The sequence below is a fragment of the Gordionus sp. m RMFG-2023 genome, chromosome 4 (assembly GCF_954871325.1).
Source record: "Gordionus sp. m RMFG-2023 chromosome 4, tfGorSpeb1-WG-v2, whole genome shotgun sequence".
Classification (NCBI taxonomy): domain Eukaryota; kingdom Metazoa; phylum Nematomorpha; class Gordioida; order Chordodea; family Parachordodidae; genus Gordionus; species Gordionus sp. m RMFG-2023.
This window is the reverse complement of record NC_088778.1, coordinates 14,807,193-14,827,056: the sequence shown is the minus strand read 5'-3', so window position 1 is coordinate 14,827,056 and position 19,864 is coordinate 14,807,193. Positions and strand designations below refer to the sequence as shown.

General features: G+C 28.8%; 1 protein-coding gene across 2 annotated transcripts in view; it reads right to left on the bottom strand.

Annotated features, from left to right (window-relative positions):
• LOC135928337 (calcium-activated potassium channel slowpoke-like) overlaps positions 1 to 17,978 on the bottom strand; it is a 90,494-nt gene extending 72,516 nt beyond the window's left edge. For both annotated transcript variants that reach the window (XR_010572296.1, XM_065464782.1), the window contains exons 1-2: positions 17,889 to 17,978; positions 587 to 1,723 (exon numbers count right to left, since the gene is read on the bottom strand). Coding sequence is in view for 1 of the 2 variants with exons in the window: in XM_065464782.1 (XP_065320854.1) it covers positions 587 to 1,612 (1,026 nt within the window). In the remaining variant the exon portion in view is untranslated. The remainder of the gene's footprint in view (positions 1 to 586; positions 1,724 to 17,888) is intronic.
• Between the last annotated feature and the right edge of the window lie 1,886 nt (positions 17,979 to 19,864).

The window sequence follows — 19,864 nt, the reverse complement described above, 5'->3', positions numbered from 1 at the left end:
TGAACAACTAACTTTATTAGCATACTGATATCATTTATCATCTTATGATCATGTTTTTTTAAATTAGTTAAGCCATATCCCTTTATCTTTCCTGAGAATAAATTATTATATTCAAATATCAGTGACAACTTAGAGTTAAAATATTAATAGACTCCTGAAATTCATACAATGTTCAGGCCCGACTGCGGCGCATTTTCTCCACCCCTGCTTGTTACACTACTGTTTAAAATTTATTAAGTTTAAGGTAGACGTGGAAGAGGGGACACCACTTAGAAGCCGAAATATATAGAAGGGCATGGTCAATGAGAGAAAAGCATGGAGAACAGGAATTAAGGGTGCCGAAAGAAGTTTAAATATTCATTTATATGATTAAAAAAAATTCAGCCTGATTTTTAAAAAAATTGAATTAATTATAAATTATTACATTTCTTATACATACATGGAGAACAGGAATTAAGGGTGCCGAAAGAAGTTTAAATATTCATTTATATGATTAAAAAAAATTCAGCCTGATTTTTAAAAAAATTGAATTAATTATAAATTATTACATTTCTTATACATATATTCAAATAAGAAAAAAATTTACCAAAATTCTTCCTGTTATAGTTTGACCAGATATAAGTTCTCCGGCCCAATCTTTAGATTCCGCTATCCATGTAAAGGATGAAGGCTGTATATAATTCTTTATAGAATGAGTATCCGTTGATAGATTTGAGGGAATGCCTGAAATTCCGGATTCCTTAATTCCGCCAAATATTTTAGATTTTGATATGCCCCCAGATGCTATTTGATTGGTGCTCACACTTTTTGTAATTTTGGACTTCGACTTAGGGCCATCTTTTCGCCTTAGATGAATGGAGGTCATAGGACCTAGAGTTGAAGAAGATGCCAGAGGTAATTGAGGTGATCTATCTGAGATTACATTCGATTTTATTGGTTCAGTTAGTGGAAATTCTCTATTTTGCATCAAGAAAGCAGAATCATCGTATGAGGATACATTAGAATCTAAAGGCTGATATTTATAATTAGTTTTGTGAACTGAAGTGCTTGGTCCTGTGACGATCGATGAAAATTTAATACCCTGTTGTTGAGTTAAATTAGTGATGGACGAAAATGTTGATTTTGGATTATATAACGCATGGTTACTTCCTTTTAATTTATTTTTCAAGGTTTTAATCGGTGATAAAATGTACGAAAATGGTAATAGCAAATTAGTTTTGCCAACGAAAAAGGTTCTTGCAGTCGTATCATTGTCTTTCCCACTATTCTTGTTCAATAATTTAGGATTGGCAATGCTTTTATCGATCACTTTTTTTACCCTATTCCGGTAGAAGTTAGTAAACGAATTTTTATTTTTTGTTTTTTGCGGCAGAATCCACCATTTTTCCCAAGCCCAGCAGATACCTCTATAGGTTAACACCAAAATAACGCAACCGAGAAAGGTTAGAATGCTAGATAATAAAAAACTCCACCAGTACCTTTCCTTTAAGCATTCCTCTTGCTTAGCTAAATCACTCATTGCGACAACTATGGAATCATCGGGGGTTAGTATATTATCTAATTTCTTGTAATTTTCATCCGCGAAAACCATGGTTCCATCCCCTGAAGGCATCAATATTATATCACTTTAAAACTTCACATATCTTTTCTACTTATTATTTATAGCGATGGAGCATTAGTTAAGTAGATTCTATTTTGTAGTTAGCAAAGTAAAATTCCATGCCTATCCATGTTGTGGTAAAATAAAAAGATTAAATATAATATCTTAATTAAGCTATTTAATAAAAAAAAAAGTAAAAATTAGTCTAATACTGATAAAGAATTCCTATTTTCCTTGATTTAATTTTATGTAGGGAACCAGAATTTCTATCACATTATATTTTTAAAAAATATTAAATTATCACTTAAATTTAGTAGTGTTAAACAGCTCCATTTCTAAAAACGGCTTATACAATATTTTTGCCAAAAAAATTCCACAAGCCTAGAGATTTTAGATGGCAGAAAGGTTCATCTATTAACGATCTTAAGGTTTACATGGTATTATTTTGGTTAAAATCTTAATTTAAAATCGACTAAATCAAGTCGTTTGATAACGTTACTTGAATTAACTAAGTTATCTGGTTTACCAATAAAAATTCAATCTTCTAAGGTAATTTTGATATGAGCACATTCAATCTTTTTAAATTTTATTGGTGAACATTAAGCTTAATTTTTAACGGCCTTTGGCAGGGTTCTATCTCTTTATATGGTATTAGTTTTTAACTATCTAATTAGTTTCAAATGTTTTTTTCTGACAAATTTATATTCTTAGTTATTTTAAAATTTATTTATTAAAATTACTAATTTTTGTGAGAAGGAGGGGTCAGAAGAGGTGAAGGAGTAATAAATTTGTAGGTGGAGAGGGGGGGGATTGATTGAACCTTATAACCATGTATTAATTTAAGTAAAAATACATTTATATCACTTTCTCCCGAAGGCGGCATCGGCATCCAATCTCTCATTTCCCTATCATTGGCAGTTTTTGTATCCTCACTCTCTCTCTCATCCGGAGTTTTAATCAACCAATTAACTTTTTAATAACCAGAATCTACAGACAGCTCTGACAATTTATGATATCATCACTCTCCCAGACACACCCAAGAAGATTGAATTCCTATGATTGCTAGTTCTGATGTATTTCTCTTATAGAACACACAATCCAAGGAACTTATCAACCTTCAATTTATCCATAATCGTAATGGTTACGACTAAACCCTATTCCAAGCCAGAACTTGAGCACTTATCTATGCCCATAAGAACTATGGATTTTAATTGGCCTCCGTTTAAACACAAATATTGTCACCCCATTCATCTGCAGTTTATGCAAGGTCCTGGTCGATAGTAAAGGACACCATTCTTTACAATGCAAATTATCAATAGGAAGGCATTCATGCAACCGGGTAATTAACAGCCTAATCCACAAGGCACTAATCAGCCAATATTCCTTCCACCTTATAACTAGTTGGACTAAATATTTCTGACAATAAAAGACCAGACGGTATCACTCTTACGCCTTAATCAAAAGACCAATCTTTGGTATGAGATACCTCTAATAGATGCGTTTGCAAAATTGAACACACAATACGCTGCTTCCATTCTGGCTGCTGAATTATCTAAACGCAACCAATTATAAAACGTACTTTTTTTTACTTTTCGCTAATACTACCTTAGAGACTTCGGCAAAGAAGCGATCCTATTTTTAAAAACTTTAGGTAAAAAACTAACAATTACTGTAGATTCCAAATAAATTTATACCTAAGATAAAACCCCCGATCAATCCAATTTTATCTCCATCCTCGGTTCTGTGCCAGACCTGATAAAAATATCTTTTACCCCTTACCCCTATTTTTTAATATTTTAGTTAATATAATTTTTAATATATATTTATTTTAAAAAAATTTCTATTATATAGGTTCCTTTGAGCGTTCAGGCTAATATGCAGAAGCTATAATTGCTGTCATTGATGTATTATAATTAATTTTAATTAAGAATTCGCAAAAAAAAATTTCACCTAATTTGGTTACACAAAGTGTATAATATCTTATTATACAGAGTTGAAAAGAAAGTCATCAAAAAATAAAATTAAAAAAAATATAATCCAAAAATTAAAAAAGTGAATAACTAAAGAAAATTGTTAAAACGGTAAACATAATTCTTCAATTATCTCGCGTATACATATAATTAAAGAAATTTATTGAATAACAAAAATTCATAATTAAGTACATTATTTTTAAATAAATAATGTATAATATAGGGTGGGGGGGGGGGGGTTTGCCATGCATGCTAAAGGAACTAAGAAGGATAAGGAAGTGTTTCAAAGAAACACATGTAATTCCCTTTTAGGATTTCCATTTGAGTATTTCGTTTGAGGGTAAGGGACTCGTTTTTAATCCCCGTCCTTATTGAAATTTTCTTACAAAAATTTCAATGATTGGGGACCAGGGTTTCCCAAAACACGAAAGATTAGAGAGATAAAAATAAAAGAATTTAAGAGAGACCTATATTTATTGCATTTTTTAATTTTTTGAAGTTCCAAGAGGTCAGAGTATCTATTGAATGGAAATGATGAAGCACATGACACATTCCATACAAGTCATTTCCCGCCGAGCCAAGATGTCAAAGACATGCCATCGGGATGCTTATCATCCTCATTTAAATGACCAAACGGCTTCAAACTATTGGGGAAACCGCCGAAATCAAAGATTTGCCGATCTACCTTTTTAGATTGTCATGTCACAAAAAACGGCTACTGACTTTAAGGCAAGAGAAACAATGTCTAGAATGGATTAACTTGCTTATTGCAGGCAACATAAATGTCAACAGACTGGAAAAGACAACCTAGCCTATGGTTAATGGAAATTTGAAACCTATCGTTTATGTAACATTTCCTTTTTCCTACTTGGGATCGCGTCTAGCCATTCACTGCCGTTAGGATTTTTTATGCATTTCTGAGTAGTAGAAGGTTAGTTAAATCGGGACACAAACAAAGTTTTTCAAATGCACATTGAAACATGGGAATTAGGAAGCTCTTTAAATGGCTGGAAACGGGGTGATTGTACCCTTAAAGAACTAGAGTAAGCCAAGATTGTTTGGCCGAAGCTAAAAGTGGATCGTTCAACTCGACAAGCGAGGAAATAGAGTCGTTAATAGATGCCTGTGAAGAAAGAAAACAAACAATTGCCATTATAATGGGGGAGGGGGGGGGGTTAAAAGTTAAGTCCTCCTTGGTAAACCGGCAAAGGGCAAATAACCAAAAATCAGAAAACCTTAGGAGCAAAAGGGATTCGATTAAATGTTTAAATTTTAATTCGAAGGACTTAAGGAGAGTATATTGGAAGCCGGGAAAGATTTAAAAATGTGAAAGAATTCAAAGAAAAAACATTATTTGGTGAGGAGAAAAACTCATGAGTGGGAAGATTAGAGAATTAAAAAGAGATTGAATCAAATTGTCAAAAAATTTTGACAGGAGAACCTAAAAGACAGAGTTTCTCGTGCGGAATGATTTTTAAATCTGGGGGAGGGATATAATCCCTATTGTTGAGGGAAAATATCTCGCATTTTTTTCTATTTAAGGAAAGAGCGATTTTCGAAGATTCCATTTCAATACTCGATGACCGACATAGCATACCATAAATTTAGGTTTAAGTTAAAATCAAGCTTTAAATATTTGATCAAATCCTGAATATCTATATTAAAGAGCAGGACCTAGTGGATCACCTTGCTAAATTATTACAAAGTTGGTTAATGATTTTAGTAAAGAGTCAATAAAGCCATTATCAAAGCATTCGATTAAATTAAGGAAAAAAACTTTGCCTGAACTCGTTTAAACAACCTACCCTTCTTAAAGAACTTTAAACACTTCAAACTTCATCAAAGGTAAAGGGAATAGGAGAATAGCCATGCTGGTGGTAAATGTTGGAAGGGGTTGCCAATGGATAATTAAAAAATAGTAGCGCTGATAGTAGAAATAATATCATTGTCAAAATTCGGGCAGCACCGCTAATATCTCCAAGGTCTAATTTTTCAGAGATCAATTTGCTGCGAAAAGAGGTAGGATTTAAAGAGTTAGATGGAACAAATTCATCAATAATGGCATTACAAAATTGGATACTTTCTCCATAATTAGGCTGATAAATTATTCATTTTATTTTTGGGTTTAATTAGAACTCGAAAACAAATTTAATATGTTTCTAAAAAAAATTTTTTTTTTAAATTAAGCTATTATTTGAAATAAATAAAATTAATTTAAATTTATCCTTTAAAAGAACTGTTTCAAAAAGAATATCCACTTAAATTTAAATTTATAATAACAAAAATTCCAGGGGTTTATTAAATTATTGTAATTTCTTTCTTTTTTGCACTTATAATTATTATAATTTTATACAATTTATTTAAGGAAAAAAAATATTAACTATTTCCTCCTTTTAGTTATATAATTCCATTAAGCTCATATTTTGTATATTAATATTTAATATTTAATAATACTCTTTTAAATCTATTTTTTATAAACTAAATAAAAATATTTTCTATAACAATATCAATTATCAACTTTTCCATTTCACCATTCTTGTGTGATCTTAAAGAATCAGTTTATAATTGTACTTATTTTGACGTGATCTCCAAGAATTTTGCGACCACGGAAAAAGTAATCTCCACACTCACATGGCTTTTTTTCTTACACAAGGACATCTACAACATCTCCAAAATCATCTAAGCTTTGAGTCAATGACAATTTTTCATCAAAAGAAAAACAGCATCATCAGGGAGGAAATAAAAAATCCCTATTTTGATCGCTTCATCTAGTTGCAAACTACTCTACCAATCAAAAATGGTTACTAGAGTCATAACTACTGGGAAGAATTTTCTGGACTACCCCCAGATATTTCTGGCCCCCTAAGCAAAAATTTTGCACATGTTTTAAAATGATAATTAAAAGTGAGTTTTAATGAGCGAAAATTATATATAAATTTATTCTAAATGTACTTAATGTATTTATCATGAAATTCATTTTCTAATTGATGTGAAATAGGTGTGGTCAGGATTTTGGCAAGGAGTGAGGGCACTATTAGGTTGTTGTTTCCCTAGACATTTTATTGACTGTCTTTAAAATCCCCTATTATAGATTTTTGGCTATGTTACATTTTTTAAATAATATTTTTGGTTTTTCACTTTGTTTCTCGATAAACTTTTTTTCTACATATTTAAATTATAGTCATTATAAAAAAAATTATTAACTTTTAATTATTTTTCTTCAAATTATTTTTATAGTGATGGATTATATATATTTTTGGGGGAAAAGGGGATGGGGAGTTTGTATTGGAACTTTTATTATTTAAAATGATATTTACGAGAAGAGACAATTTTCCGGAAAGGGGATTTTTCCTTGCTCCCAATTTCTGGCTACGCCTATATGGATATGATAATAAACTAGTCTGGCAACCCTGCCCCATGAGTTTGAAATCTAACATTTTACTTTATAGGTACTATTATTACAAAAAAATGTAAAATGTAGGATCAGACTGAAAATTGTGTTCTTATTCTTTATTATATAAAAAAATTATTTTTTGAGTATGAATTTCCCTGTCCGATCTGTTAAATTTTGCAAATCGGGCCTTTGCATCTATGAGATAAATACATAGTGCCTTCTCCTTACAAACTAAAAAAAAATGTTCAATTTTATGCATATTTAATTTTTCAATCACCCTTCCTACTAGTGATCTGCATCGGACCTAATTTTTCAAACCCGGCCCGGCCCGAAATTTGTTTAAAAAAATTTGCCTGCCTGGCCCGAACCCGAAATTTTTTTAAAAAGTTTTGCCGGCCCGGCCCTAACCCGAAATTTTATTGAAAAAATTTACCAGCCCGGCCCGAATTCATTTAAATATATAAATTAATTTTTATAGTTACTCAAAATAAAAGACATATGTTATATGGCATCTAGTTTCTATAAATAAAATCAAATATTTTTATTTTACATAAAAAATTAAATATAAAAGTGATAAGTTTAGATAAATTAAAAAAATTTCCAAAGCCCGACCAGACCCGGCTTGAATTTTTTCAAAAAATATTAGGCCCGACCCGGCCCGAACCCGATTTTTTTTTTGGTACGGTCCGGGCCTACTTTTGCAGATCTCTACTTCCTACATCTTGAATGACCAGGTTACTTACTCTTCAATTACCATTAAATTTTGCCTCAAAATGCATTTTTATAAGTGGAATCAGAACTCACATTTATAATAGAATGAATGAAAAAAATAAAATTAGAACTTCTTTATTTATTTGAACATAAGTTGTTTAGAAATGAGTAAAAATTATTTTTACGAAGTAAATAAATAAATATTAGTCGTGGGAATCCTCTAGGTTTTCTTTAAAGTTTTATTTTTACATTGATTACTTGAAAAAATTCACAATAAAAAATAAATTTTATTAAATTTACATAAATCTAAAGTGTGATGGCATTTATACAATAACGATTCCAAATTTGAAGGCACATGCATTCATAAAAAATATTTTGGCAATTTCTGGCGATATTCGCAGTTTTTGATAAAACTGTATGAGTCTATTTTATAAAATTAACAATTTTCTTAAAAAATTATCAGGAGTTGGTTAAAATTTTTAACATGGAGAACCATCAATTAAGGCGATATGTTATTCCTTTCGCTTCTTATTATAGGCGCTGAAGCTAAAATTTTATTTATTCTTTTTTTAAATAAAAATTTTTTTTAAATTGTATTATAAAATGGATTGGTTGTAAATACCTTAAAAAATGATTATTCGAAAAAATTATCTCATAAAGAAGCAATCATTAAATTTTTGAAACGCCATATTGGTGTAGTGGTTTTTGACTCATCGGTTCAAGTCCTAAACAAATTGGTTTTTTTGCTGAAAAGAATTCATTAAAGATAATTCCATTAGTAAAATCAAACTGATGATTTGTAGTAAAAAAATATAAATCTATTATCGGAGATTAAAATTTTATTTTCTAAGCAACGATTGTTTTAATATGCCATTCATATTTCAATGACAAGGTTACTTTTTGGTTAGAGAATAAAATGGTCAATCTAGCACTCCATTTTTCTAGAAACACTATGATAAATTAAATAAATGCATCTTTAATTTAAAAGCCCATTAAAAGCAGCTAGAATCAGAATCTAAAAAGGCTCCGTTTCTAAAAATCCAAAAAGGAGGAAGTCCTGGTTCCAGCCTTCGAAAGATTTAAACGGTAAATAAATTATCTAAAATAAATCACATAAAATTTTATAACAATACACATAAATTAACTTTATTTTAAATATAATCGGTTATGGATGGATTCCTGAAAATTTTATAAGGATTTTAATTCCAATAAATTTTATGAGGTGGTTTTGGTTCTTAGATGTGACCGGGTTCATGTGTTACCTGCTTCTGGCCAAACTCTTTCAATGACTATAAGCGAGTAAAACTAATTGTCAAATAAAAATTACCTATAATTTATATTTTAACTGTCATTTCAAAGTTGAAAGTATTAATTTGTTTTTAAAAAAATTTATTTGATGTGAAAACCTAGGAGTTTAAAGAATTTAAAAATATTATATTATTATACTAAAAATAATTCAATAAAAAAATAGAGGGAGGATGGAAGGGGATATCTATTTTTAAATTTTCATAATGTTATTTATTAATTCTATATTGTAGAAAAAGATTAATGTTAATAAATACATTAATATTATACCAAAAATATTCTATTTTGCTAATGACATACCAAATTGTATAAATATAACTAATAACTAAGCATATTTATGCAGAGAATAAAAAAGGGAAATGAAAAATGAAGGAAAAGAATAGTAAGAAAAAAATATGTGGAAAACGAAAAAGATATAAGAAAGACTTTGGAAATTATTGTGTTCGAAATTATGAAATTAGAAATAATATTTTGGAGGAAATTTTTGCTAAGAAAAAAGTTTCTATCTGACTTATTATTTTAAAACATTCATGTCAGAAATGAGTACGATTAGTAAAAAGTTAGTAATGAACAACTACTAATATGACAATGGCAGTAATGAAGCATCCATGTAAGCAAAAGAAGCATTGTTGTAGCCCTTGTAATTGTTTTAAAACTAATGATAAAAAATATAATTATATATATCAGAGTTAAATTATTGACGATAGTGTATCTGATATATTTTTTGTGTATCAAACGATATCGAATTACAATTATTGCCGTCGTGGCAAGTTACATTCTATGTATCAAAAAAATTATACTTTATCCAAATTTTTTATCTAAATGATAGCTGATTTTCTATTTTTCATCAAGAAAAAAAAAATATTTGATATTCACATAATAAAAAAATATCTAAATTGTTTATTTAATTAAATTAATTAATCCTAATTATTTTACATTTTACCTTATATTTCTTACATCATATTTTATTCTTTTTTTTAATTCGAAAATTTAGAAATATAAAAAAATATTTAATTTTCGCATAAATTATTACAAATTTTAAACTAAAAAATATTTAAACTATTTATATTATTTGTGATTAAATTAATTAATCCGAGTCCTTTTCATTAGATGTCTGCAAAGCTCGGCCCCACCCGCTTCCTCGTTAAAATTTTTTGCACAAGTTGTCGTATTTCGCCTGGCCCGTTATGGTTTTTTAAACTGTTTTTTAAATTTGTCACACCTGGCCTGACCTGTTATAATTTGCAAAAAATTTATCGGCCCGGCCAGTAAAAGTTTTACGAAAAGCTCACACCAGTCCTTAAATTTTTTGTACGAATTTTCCAGCCATCACATTTTTACTATATCTAATTTTTACCCCCAATGTTAATTAAGGCATATCTCTCCTCTATGGCTATCTATTTTTAAAACAACCATGCCCGGGCTAGTCCATTAAAATTAGGAAAAATAGAGATTTGCAAGGCCCTGCCGGATATTTTATATATAAAATAGTCACAATTTATTTCAAACTAATCCTAAAGGTATTTTAATCATTTACTACCCAAAACATTTTATCTGGCCCAACCAAGTTGTTTAAAAATAGTATTGTAAAACGGTTCGATATGAACCTATTTTCTAACTAAATATTTTATTCAGAAACATATTCCCTAAGCCTGATTGCTTAGAGATGGAAGGAACAAAGGTTTGTCCATTAATGAAATCTCGAGGCATAGGCAATATTTTTCTGGCTAAAACATTGAGTCAGCCATTTTTAAAAATTGGCTCAAATCTAACCGTTTAACAACACTATCTAAAAAAATCTTTGTGGAATAAAAAAATTGGCACTATCAACTTTGAATTGCACCCACTCTTTTTATAATGTTTTCTAATACCCAAACCTCTTAGCAAATACCAATGGTATTTAGAAGATGTAACCATCTGAGACTCCTCAGCTAACGTACTTAGTGCTTTAGAATATTTTGAAACCAATTCCCAAGCTACCGACCTCACACTAAACATAAATAAAACTGAATTATGCTTTCTAAACAACAAGCCACAAAATTTTGAAGGCTCAAAATCATCACTCCTGGCAGCTTAACCTTTTAGGGTCCCCCGATAGCTAATACAAGTCTGAAGAATTCCTTCAAAATATTTTCAAAAGTTTCTACAACGTGGAGCACATTCTTTGTTTTAAATTTGAAAATGCCTATAAATTCAAAAATTTTTGCCTCTTCCGTTCAACATCCTTTTTTAAAAACAACGAATTCATATCAAAGATTCAGTACAAATTCAAAATATTTGGGAAAACTTTTAATATTAAATTAAACCCATTCAATTTATCATTCGCTCAATTACCTTCTAAATTGCAGACCTTTTTCCACTCAATTATCTTGTCATTTTAATCATCCAGAATAATAAACAACTCAATGATCACAGGCTTCCTATCCCCCCCCCGCTCGTTTATTAGTTGAAGCAACTAACAAATGGGAGGCTAATATACCTTTTAACACTCCCAAAAAAATTTTGGCCCCCAAACCTGGCCCCCAGAAAAAATCTTTGGCCCCCCCCCCCCAATTTGAAATTTTTTTTTTGAATTGATTATTTTTATATTTTTAATATATGTCTATTTAGAATTGATTATTTTTGTATTTTTAAAATAAATTTTGAATATTTATTCTACAAACATGTCTAGTTTGTAAATTTTTTTCTATCCAGTTTTATTTTTATTTTTACCCAATATTAAATTATCATTCATTCATTTTTTTTTTCATTTTTTTTTGTTGTTTATAACATTCTCTATAGGTATCACATTTATATTATAATATATAACCAGTTATTTTATTTTACAGCGTTTATTTTAAAATTATGAAGAAACAATCAGTTATTAACTCTTATTTTAAGTTAAAGTTAAACAAATGTCAAGCAACATCACCTCTACAAACTACTAGTATTACAAATTTCAGAAACTGATTAGACCGATTTACAGAAGATGATTTTAATCTTTTTCCATCTTTTAATACATTGCCCCCCCCTGACCCTGATTATTTTTTATCAGATAAAATGGCCCCATTGGAAACACTGCATCATGAAATGAAGATAGCAAAAGGATTGCTAGCTTTAGAAGCTAAAGAAAATATAATTTTGAAAATATCTTACATATTATGTATAAAAAAAAATATAATCATGCATTTAAAGAATTATATAAATGCTACTCAGCAGCAATAAACGGCTTCTTGTGAGGCCTCGTTCTCTACATTAAAGAGAGTTTTATCGAGCAGTAGAGAGTCTATGAAGGATAAACGTAAACAAAATTTAGTATTAATGGCGTATGAAAAAAGGAAGAATTTATCTTTTAGTTCATTTATATTAAAATTTAAAAATAAAAATCGTCGTTCTATTATAGTAATATTTTGTTTTGTATATGCATATTATAGTATTATTTTGTTTTGTATATTCATATTATAGTATTATTTTGTTATTAAATTTTTAATAAAAATAGGAAAAAATTTCTATGAATGCGTAATTATTTGTTTGATTTTAAAAAAATAGTGCCCCCCCCCCCCAAGTAAGCACTTGCCCCCCCCCCCCTAAGTGAAAATTCCTGCTACGGCCCTGCACTCATTTACGATCAATCATCACTTATAAAAAAAAATTCTACAACTTTAATATTTTTTTTTTAATTTATAACTATTTATCAATATAAGATCAAATTTAAATACCATAAAACAATATAAAAAATGGAAAAAATATATAATTAAAAATACAATTTTATAAATGAGTTCCCAAGAAATAACCATAATTATGTCTAAAAATTTCTATTTGAATTTTTTGGAGCATATATAAAAATTCTCCTCTGGCTTCGTTTGTAAAAAGCCGTATTTTATTGCCTAGATTTTTTAAAAACCTATAGGTTTTTGGCGAAAAATGGCCGTTTGTGGAAGTCACTAATGAAGTGAATATATAGTTGCTAAAATTTTTGTATTTGTTAATCTTTTTAGTTTCTGCCTTTATTAGTTGAATGATGTTTAAGTTTGAGGGGAATGAAGAGACGCATGTGTAATCATATTAGTTATTTTCCGAGGGCCCTAATGGTTGTCATACCATCAGGTCATAAGCCATCTACTTGAGATAAATTTGTGGGTTCAAGATAGTTCAGAATGTGGGCAGCTGCTAAACCTCGATTTATTACATAGTTTATTGCTGTGTGGTGTTGGTGTCGCCCTTGACTAAATATACAAATAAGACCCTGCCTGCCCTTTGAATCGACAGGTGATTTGCATTTGATGCAAGTATGAGGATGTACGAACAACCTAGACATAAACCAAAGGGAACTCTCAGTTGTCCATCTGATAAATGATTACCAAGGTTACGAATAGGGACTGATTCTAACCATTCATAATCACCAAGTCTATCAGATGATTGAAGGAGTTGAATGCAATCTACAGGTGAATTGACTGATATATCAGTTTTGTATTTCGAAGTTAAAAATGTGAAAATTTTTTTGTGTGTGATGATTGATGGTATTTGAGTATTAATGGGTATATTAGCCTTCCATTTGTTAATTACGTCATCTAATAAACGAACGGTAGGGCATATGAACCCTGAAATAAAAATGTTTGTTAATCTGGATATAAAAATGATGATAAGGATAAAAGATTGAGTGGCAAAAAGTATAAACCGCCTAATTTAGAAGGTAAGTGGGCGAGTGACCAATTAAATAGTTTAAGTTTATGTTTAAAATTTTTTCTAGAAATTTTTTAAATTTATCCTGAATTTTTGATATGAATACGTTGTTTTTAAAAAAAAGATGATGATCGGAAAATGTGCTAAAATTTTGGTATATATAGGCATTTGCGTATTATAAATAAACTTTGTTGTGCCGGTAGATGGCATAGAATGTACTCCATGCTATAAAAGATTTTAAAAATGGTATGAAGGAAATCTTTGAATTGGTAGCATTCGATAATGGGGATCCTATTAGTTTTAAACTATAGGGGACAATGATTTTAATAGCCTTCCTAATTTGGTGACTTATTGTTTAAAAAACATAATTCATTATTTATGTTAAGTGTAAGGCCGATAGCTTGGGAATTGGTTTCCAAGTATTTTAAAGCGCTAAGTACATTAGCTGAGGGGTCGCAGATGGTCCCACAGATTAAAGTTTAGGTTAAAATTTTGTTTAATTTGATAAATGAGATGATGGATTTCGAAGCAAAAAAGAAGTGGTCTTCATGGATCCCCATGTTGTATGCCTTTTTGGGACAGAATTTGAAAAGGTCCATAAATACCAAACCGATATATCAGTCAATCCACCTTTAGATAGCATTCAACTCCTTTAATCAGCTGATAGACTTGGTGGTCATGAATTATTAAAATCCCTCCCAGTCGTAACCTTGATAATCTTTTATCAGACGAACTAGTAAGAGCTGGCATTGGTTTACATCTAGGTTGTGAATCGTACAGACATATTCTAGTATCAAATGCAAATCATAGGTTGATTCAAAGGGTAGGCACAGCCTCGATTGTATAAAGGCAACACCAGCGCCTCACAGCACTAAATCATGAAATATATCCAGCAGCAGCCACATTCAGAACCATTTTGAGCCCACAAATTAAATTTATCTCACGTAGATGACTTAAGAACTGATGGTATGACAACTATACCTTGGGCCCCCGACAAATCACTAATATGGAACTACAAATGCATTTCTTCATTACCCTCAAACATCAATATCAATCCGCTAACCCAAGCAGAAAAAAAGGATCAATAAATACAAAAATCTTCACAACTTCCTTTTTATTCCAATAGTCACATCCACAAAAGACCATTTATCGCCATTAACCTGTTAGTTTTAAAAATCTTGGCAACAAGATCCAGCATTTTACAAAAGAACCCAAAGATTTTATATATATACGTCAAAATATTCAATTATAAATTTTTAGATATAATTAGGGTTCTTTTTAGGGAACATAATTATGAAATTGTGTATTTATTTTAATAGTGTTTTAATTATATAGTGTTTTAAATATTATGATAGATATTTTTAATTAATAAAGCTAGGTTTAAAATGACATGTAAAAAAGTTCATTTATAATTTGTACTGATGAAGAGTAATAATAGCTAAAAGTGTATTCTACGCTCACTTATCCTAGAATTTTATTTTATAAAAAATAAATTCAACATTATTTAAAAAGATATAGCAAATTATTAATCTTATTTGAGATAAATTAAATATTAAAGAAAAATGTTGATATTGATTGTGTTATTTCAAATCTTCAGTGGTTGAAATATTACGGGCGGGATAGGAAACCTGACTAATATTTAAATTAATAAATATTGTATATTTTATGTAATAATATAGAACCAATCAATATTATAACTTTTTTAACATCAAGCAAGCTGTAACAAAATTTTTAAACAAGAGAGCGGGAGTTTAAAAAGCTTGGGCAAATATAGGGGGTTAAAAAATTAAAACATGAAGGGGCGGGCTAAACTCTCTTCTTCGACTTTGAGACCTCTCTATACTTAATATAATTTTTGCTCCTCCCAGTTTCGCCACTGGTTTCTCAAGTTGACAATATTATATCTTTTTAAAACCATTTTTAATAATCTGCACTTCATCATTTCTTATTTTTAGTTAATTTTTTGATTTTATTAATTATCAAGAATTTATATCCATTTGCATACAAGGTTAAAAGGTCTACCACATTGACTAATGGACTACCACTTTTTTAAAAGTTAAAATATATCACTCAGCTCAACTCAATTCTACCACTTTTTTAAATTTTCAAAATATAACACAAAAACTCCCACAAAGTTTCGCACATTCCTCCAAAAAAATTTCAAAATCAATAAATTCAATTCCTAATTTCTATTGGATCCTTTGTTTTTAAATTTATTATATTTTATCTGATAACCAATGAAATTACGGGATTTTATATAAATAATGGCCATTACATATTGGCTACTTTATATAAATATCAATATAAAACAATCTTCATTTATTTCTACCTATATTTTAATAAATATTAGAAAAATAAATCCTTATTTTTTAGCCTAGGAATTAGTTTGGGCGAAGTCTCAAAAAAATATTTTTACGAAAATCTAGCACAATCTAATAATTTTACCTGGCAATTCTTTATGCATATAATGTCAAATGGATTAAGAATATTTTATTCATTATATTTAATTTAATGGGGATATTTATAAATAAATATCACCAAAGGAAGAAAACGTTTCTATAATAATTACAAAATAATTTTTCAAATAAAAAATAGCAATCAAAATTTAATCCACATAATAATAACTTTAATATAATGTATGTTCCCTGCCCTGTCCTGTCCAGTGATTTGGGAATTCTTCCGAACGTTAAAAACATACATCAAGAAAAATTAAATCAATTTATTTTATTTGCGTTATGTTAGAGATTATAAATGTCGTTTTTAAAATAATAGTTATTATAAAAAGTAAAATTATTATTATTTTTAGATTATCTTATTAAAAAATAAAGAAGGGGGGGGGGGATTAACTATTTAGAATTATGACTAAGAGACCTAAGAGCAAGCTCTAAATTGGTATAATTTTAAAATCATGGACAGAATTAGCTATCCATAGTCCAGGTAGGAAAAAATTAAATGAGAAGCAAGGTGGGGTTCATAGGAATTCAAAATAAAATTAGATTATACTATATCTCCGAATAATTATCTTATGAAATATCCTTTAAGATTTACCCATCAGGGGGGGGGTTAACTATTTAGAATATGACTTTTATCAGAGATATTCCAGCCCGGAGCCGGCTCTAAGGCAAAATTTTTAAAAGCTTGGACGGACTTAACTATCCATAGTCATGGTGGAAAATAAATTAATGGAGAAGCAAGGAGGGGTTCTTAAAAACAATACTATATCTCCGATTAAATTAATTTAAAGCTTTTATATTTAAAAAATTATATTAAATAACTATATAAGTGATAAAAAAATTCGTAAAACTGGCTCATTATTTTAAATGCCATCATAATATGATTTAAAAGATTAATGAAATTAATGATATAGAATATTCGTTTAGGGTTATTATTTATAATTACTAATTGAAAGGTTTTTTTAGTTAATATACCAATTAGAGATCTGCAAAATAAGGCCCGGGCTCGGGGCCAATTCTATTTAAAGGGTTCGGGCCGGGTCGGACCTAATATTTTTAAATAAATTTTGGCCGGGTCGGGTCGGACCTTGGAAATTTTTTAAATATATCTAAATTTATCAATTTTATATTGAATTTTTTAAGTAAAATAAAAATTTTTGATTTTATTTATTGAGACTAAACGCCATATAACATATGTCTTTTATTTTGAGTAATTATAAAAATTAATTTCTATATTTAAATAAATTTGGGTCGGGCCGGGCTGGTAAATTTTTTTTAAAAAAAATTCGGGTTCGGGCCGGGAAATCTTTTTAAAAAAATTTGGGGTTCGGGCCGGCAAAACTTTTTCAAACAAAATTTCGGGCCGGGCTTAAAAAATTAGGCCCGATGCAGATCACTAATACCAATGCTTAAAGGTTAAAATATATGAAAAAAAAGTTACAGGAATTATTAAGTGATATAGTCACCCCAAGCGCCAGAAAATCAGTTATAAATGACAACTACTAAGTAGACGCAAAAATTATTTTGCAAAATTTCACATATAATTATAAAACTATTGAAAAATCCGACCTAAAAGATTTTAAGTAATCACATTTTAAAATTCTTTGGGGATGATCATAAAACTACCCCCCTCTTTTCCCCACAATGTGTTTTCGAGGGTTAAAATATGATATGAATTAATAGGTTTCATTTTATTTGAACTTTCTTCCGAAAAAAAGATCATTTTAAAAATGTTTTATAAGCTATTGTCATTTTTTTAAAATATAAATTTAAATACAAACAATGAATTTTACCCGATAAATAAGGATATTTTCAAAAGAAATTCAGGTTTTGGTTAAAATAAACGATAATATTATATTAGTTTTACTATTTATTTAGGCGTGTTTATTAAATAAAATATATAAATATATAAATATTTAATTTAAAATTTATAATAAATAATAAATAATAAATAAATTTACATATTTTTCAAAATCTTTTTAAAATATTTCAAAAAATAACATTAATAAGAATTAATAGAGTTGGTTAAAAAAATATTAAATATTTATTATAGTATTAGTAGTATTTTATATTTATGATCGATCTATTTATTTTGAATTTTGTAGGAAAGATAATAAAAAAGATTTGATATTTTTTTTAATCAATGGTATTAATATTATTATTATATATTTTAATTTCTGATTTTTTTTGTTAATAAACTCTACTTATAATTTAAATATTTTTAACATTGTGGGGATGAAGGGGGGAGGGTGAGACCATATATATTTTAATCAAATAACTCATTTAGGTATGCATTAACTCTACCGATCTTCATTCACACATCGATTCCTCCTTTTAGTATATATAATAAAAATATAGTACGGTATTTATTAGTCAATCAAACTAAATTGCGGTTATAAATATATGAAAGAAACAGATTAAAAAAATAAATAATAAACAATGTATTTTTGTTTGTATACTACATATATTATTATTTCTAACCATCTGCTTCTTATACGTTTTCTTAAACCGAGATTTAGGCTTCAGTAGTTAATATGTAATATAGATTTTATAGATTTTATTTTAAAATATGATAACAAAAAAATCGATTTACATTGTAATAAATAATGAATAAAAATTTATTTTAATGAATACGAATGATATAGCATTACCGGATGACTCCTGTATATGCATTTATTCTTGACATGAAACCCTGGTAATAAGATATTTAAGAAGTTAAATAAGCTTGAACGAAATACGATCAATTGTAATATTGAAAATTTTTATATTTTATAACCTTTTTTTATAATAGCTTTAAAATTAAAATATAAAAATGTATATTCGCATTCGCAATATTATACTTATTATTTGACATTTTAATATTAGAATCATAACAGAATAGAAATTAATTATGTGCAGTAGGACATATAATGATTACAAAATAACTCGTACGGTTTTGGATTTGCTTTGATATCTCCTTACTCTTCTAGGCAATTTTGATATAAGTTATTCAAATAATTAACTTTTAAATGAAAAAAAATATTGCTGAGCTCGGAAGTCAAAACTTTCAAAAGGATAAATGATAAAATGAAATATTTGCCTCGAATCTTTTTCTACTATTTATCCCATCCCAATCACCATGAAAATATCAAAGTATCTCAATGATATAATAATTTTGTTAGGGTTTTTTTTACCCACCCAAATCTGATTTGGGAATTTAAGCACCAGGTATCAAAACTGGTTGCAGACTGATTTTTACAGAATCGAAAGAAAATATCGGTAAGACATCTGGGATTGGCCTCGAGCTCCTTTATCTATATAAATTAGCCTGAGTTAACACGGTAATAAATAAACTAAATACCGGATAATTTTACAGCAGCATCTACGGAAATTTGATAACTAATTGTTAATTTCACGCTTTTCCAGTAGTTATTAACACGGTGTCCAATATAAACATACTAAGTGATAAGATATTGTTCTTTTTTTTTAAATGGGGAGAGGGGGGCTTTGGAGTTCTGACCCCATAAACTTCATTAAGGACTTTAGGCCTACTTTTTACAGGTCTTGTGGGCGGAGTTATATTTTTCAGATAATATTGGTTTCACACACTTATTTTCTTTAAAATTCTATTTTTCTGAGAAATTTTAGTTTTAATCATTATTTTAAAAAATTATCACTTTGAGATATTGCTTTCGTTTTTCGGGGAGAGAGTAGCAGGGATAGTATAGGAGAATAACTTTTTATTAGCTTAAAATGATATTTAAAAATTCCGCCAAAGAGGGAAAATATT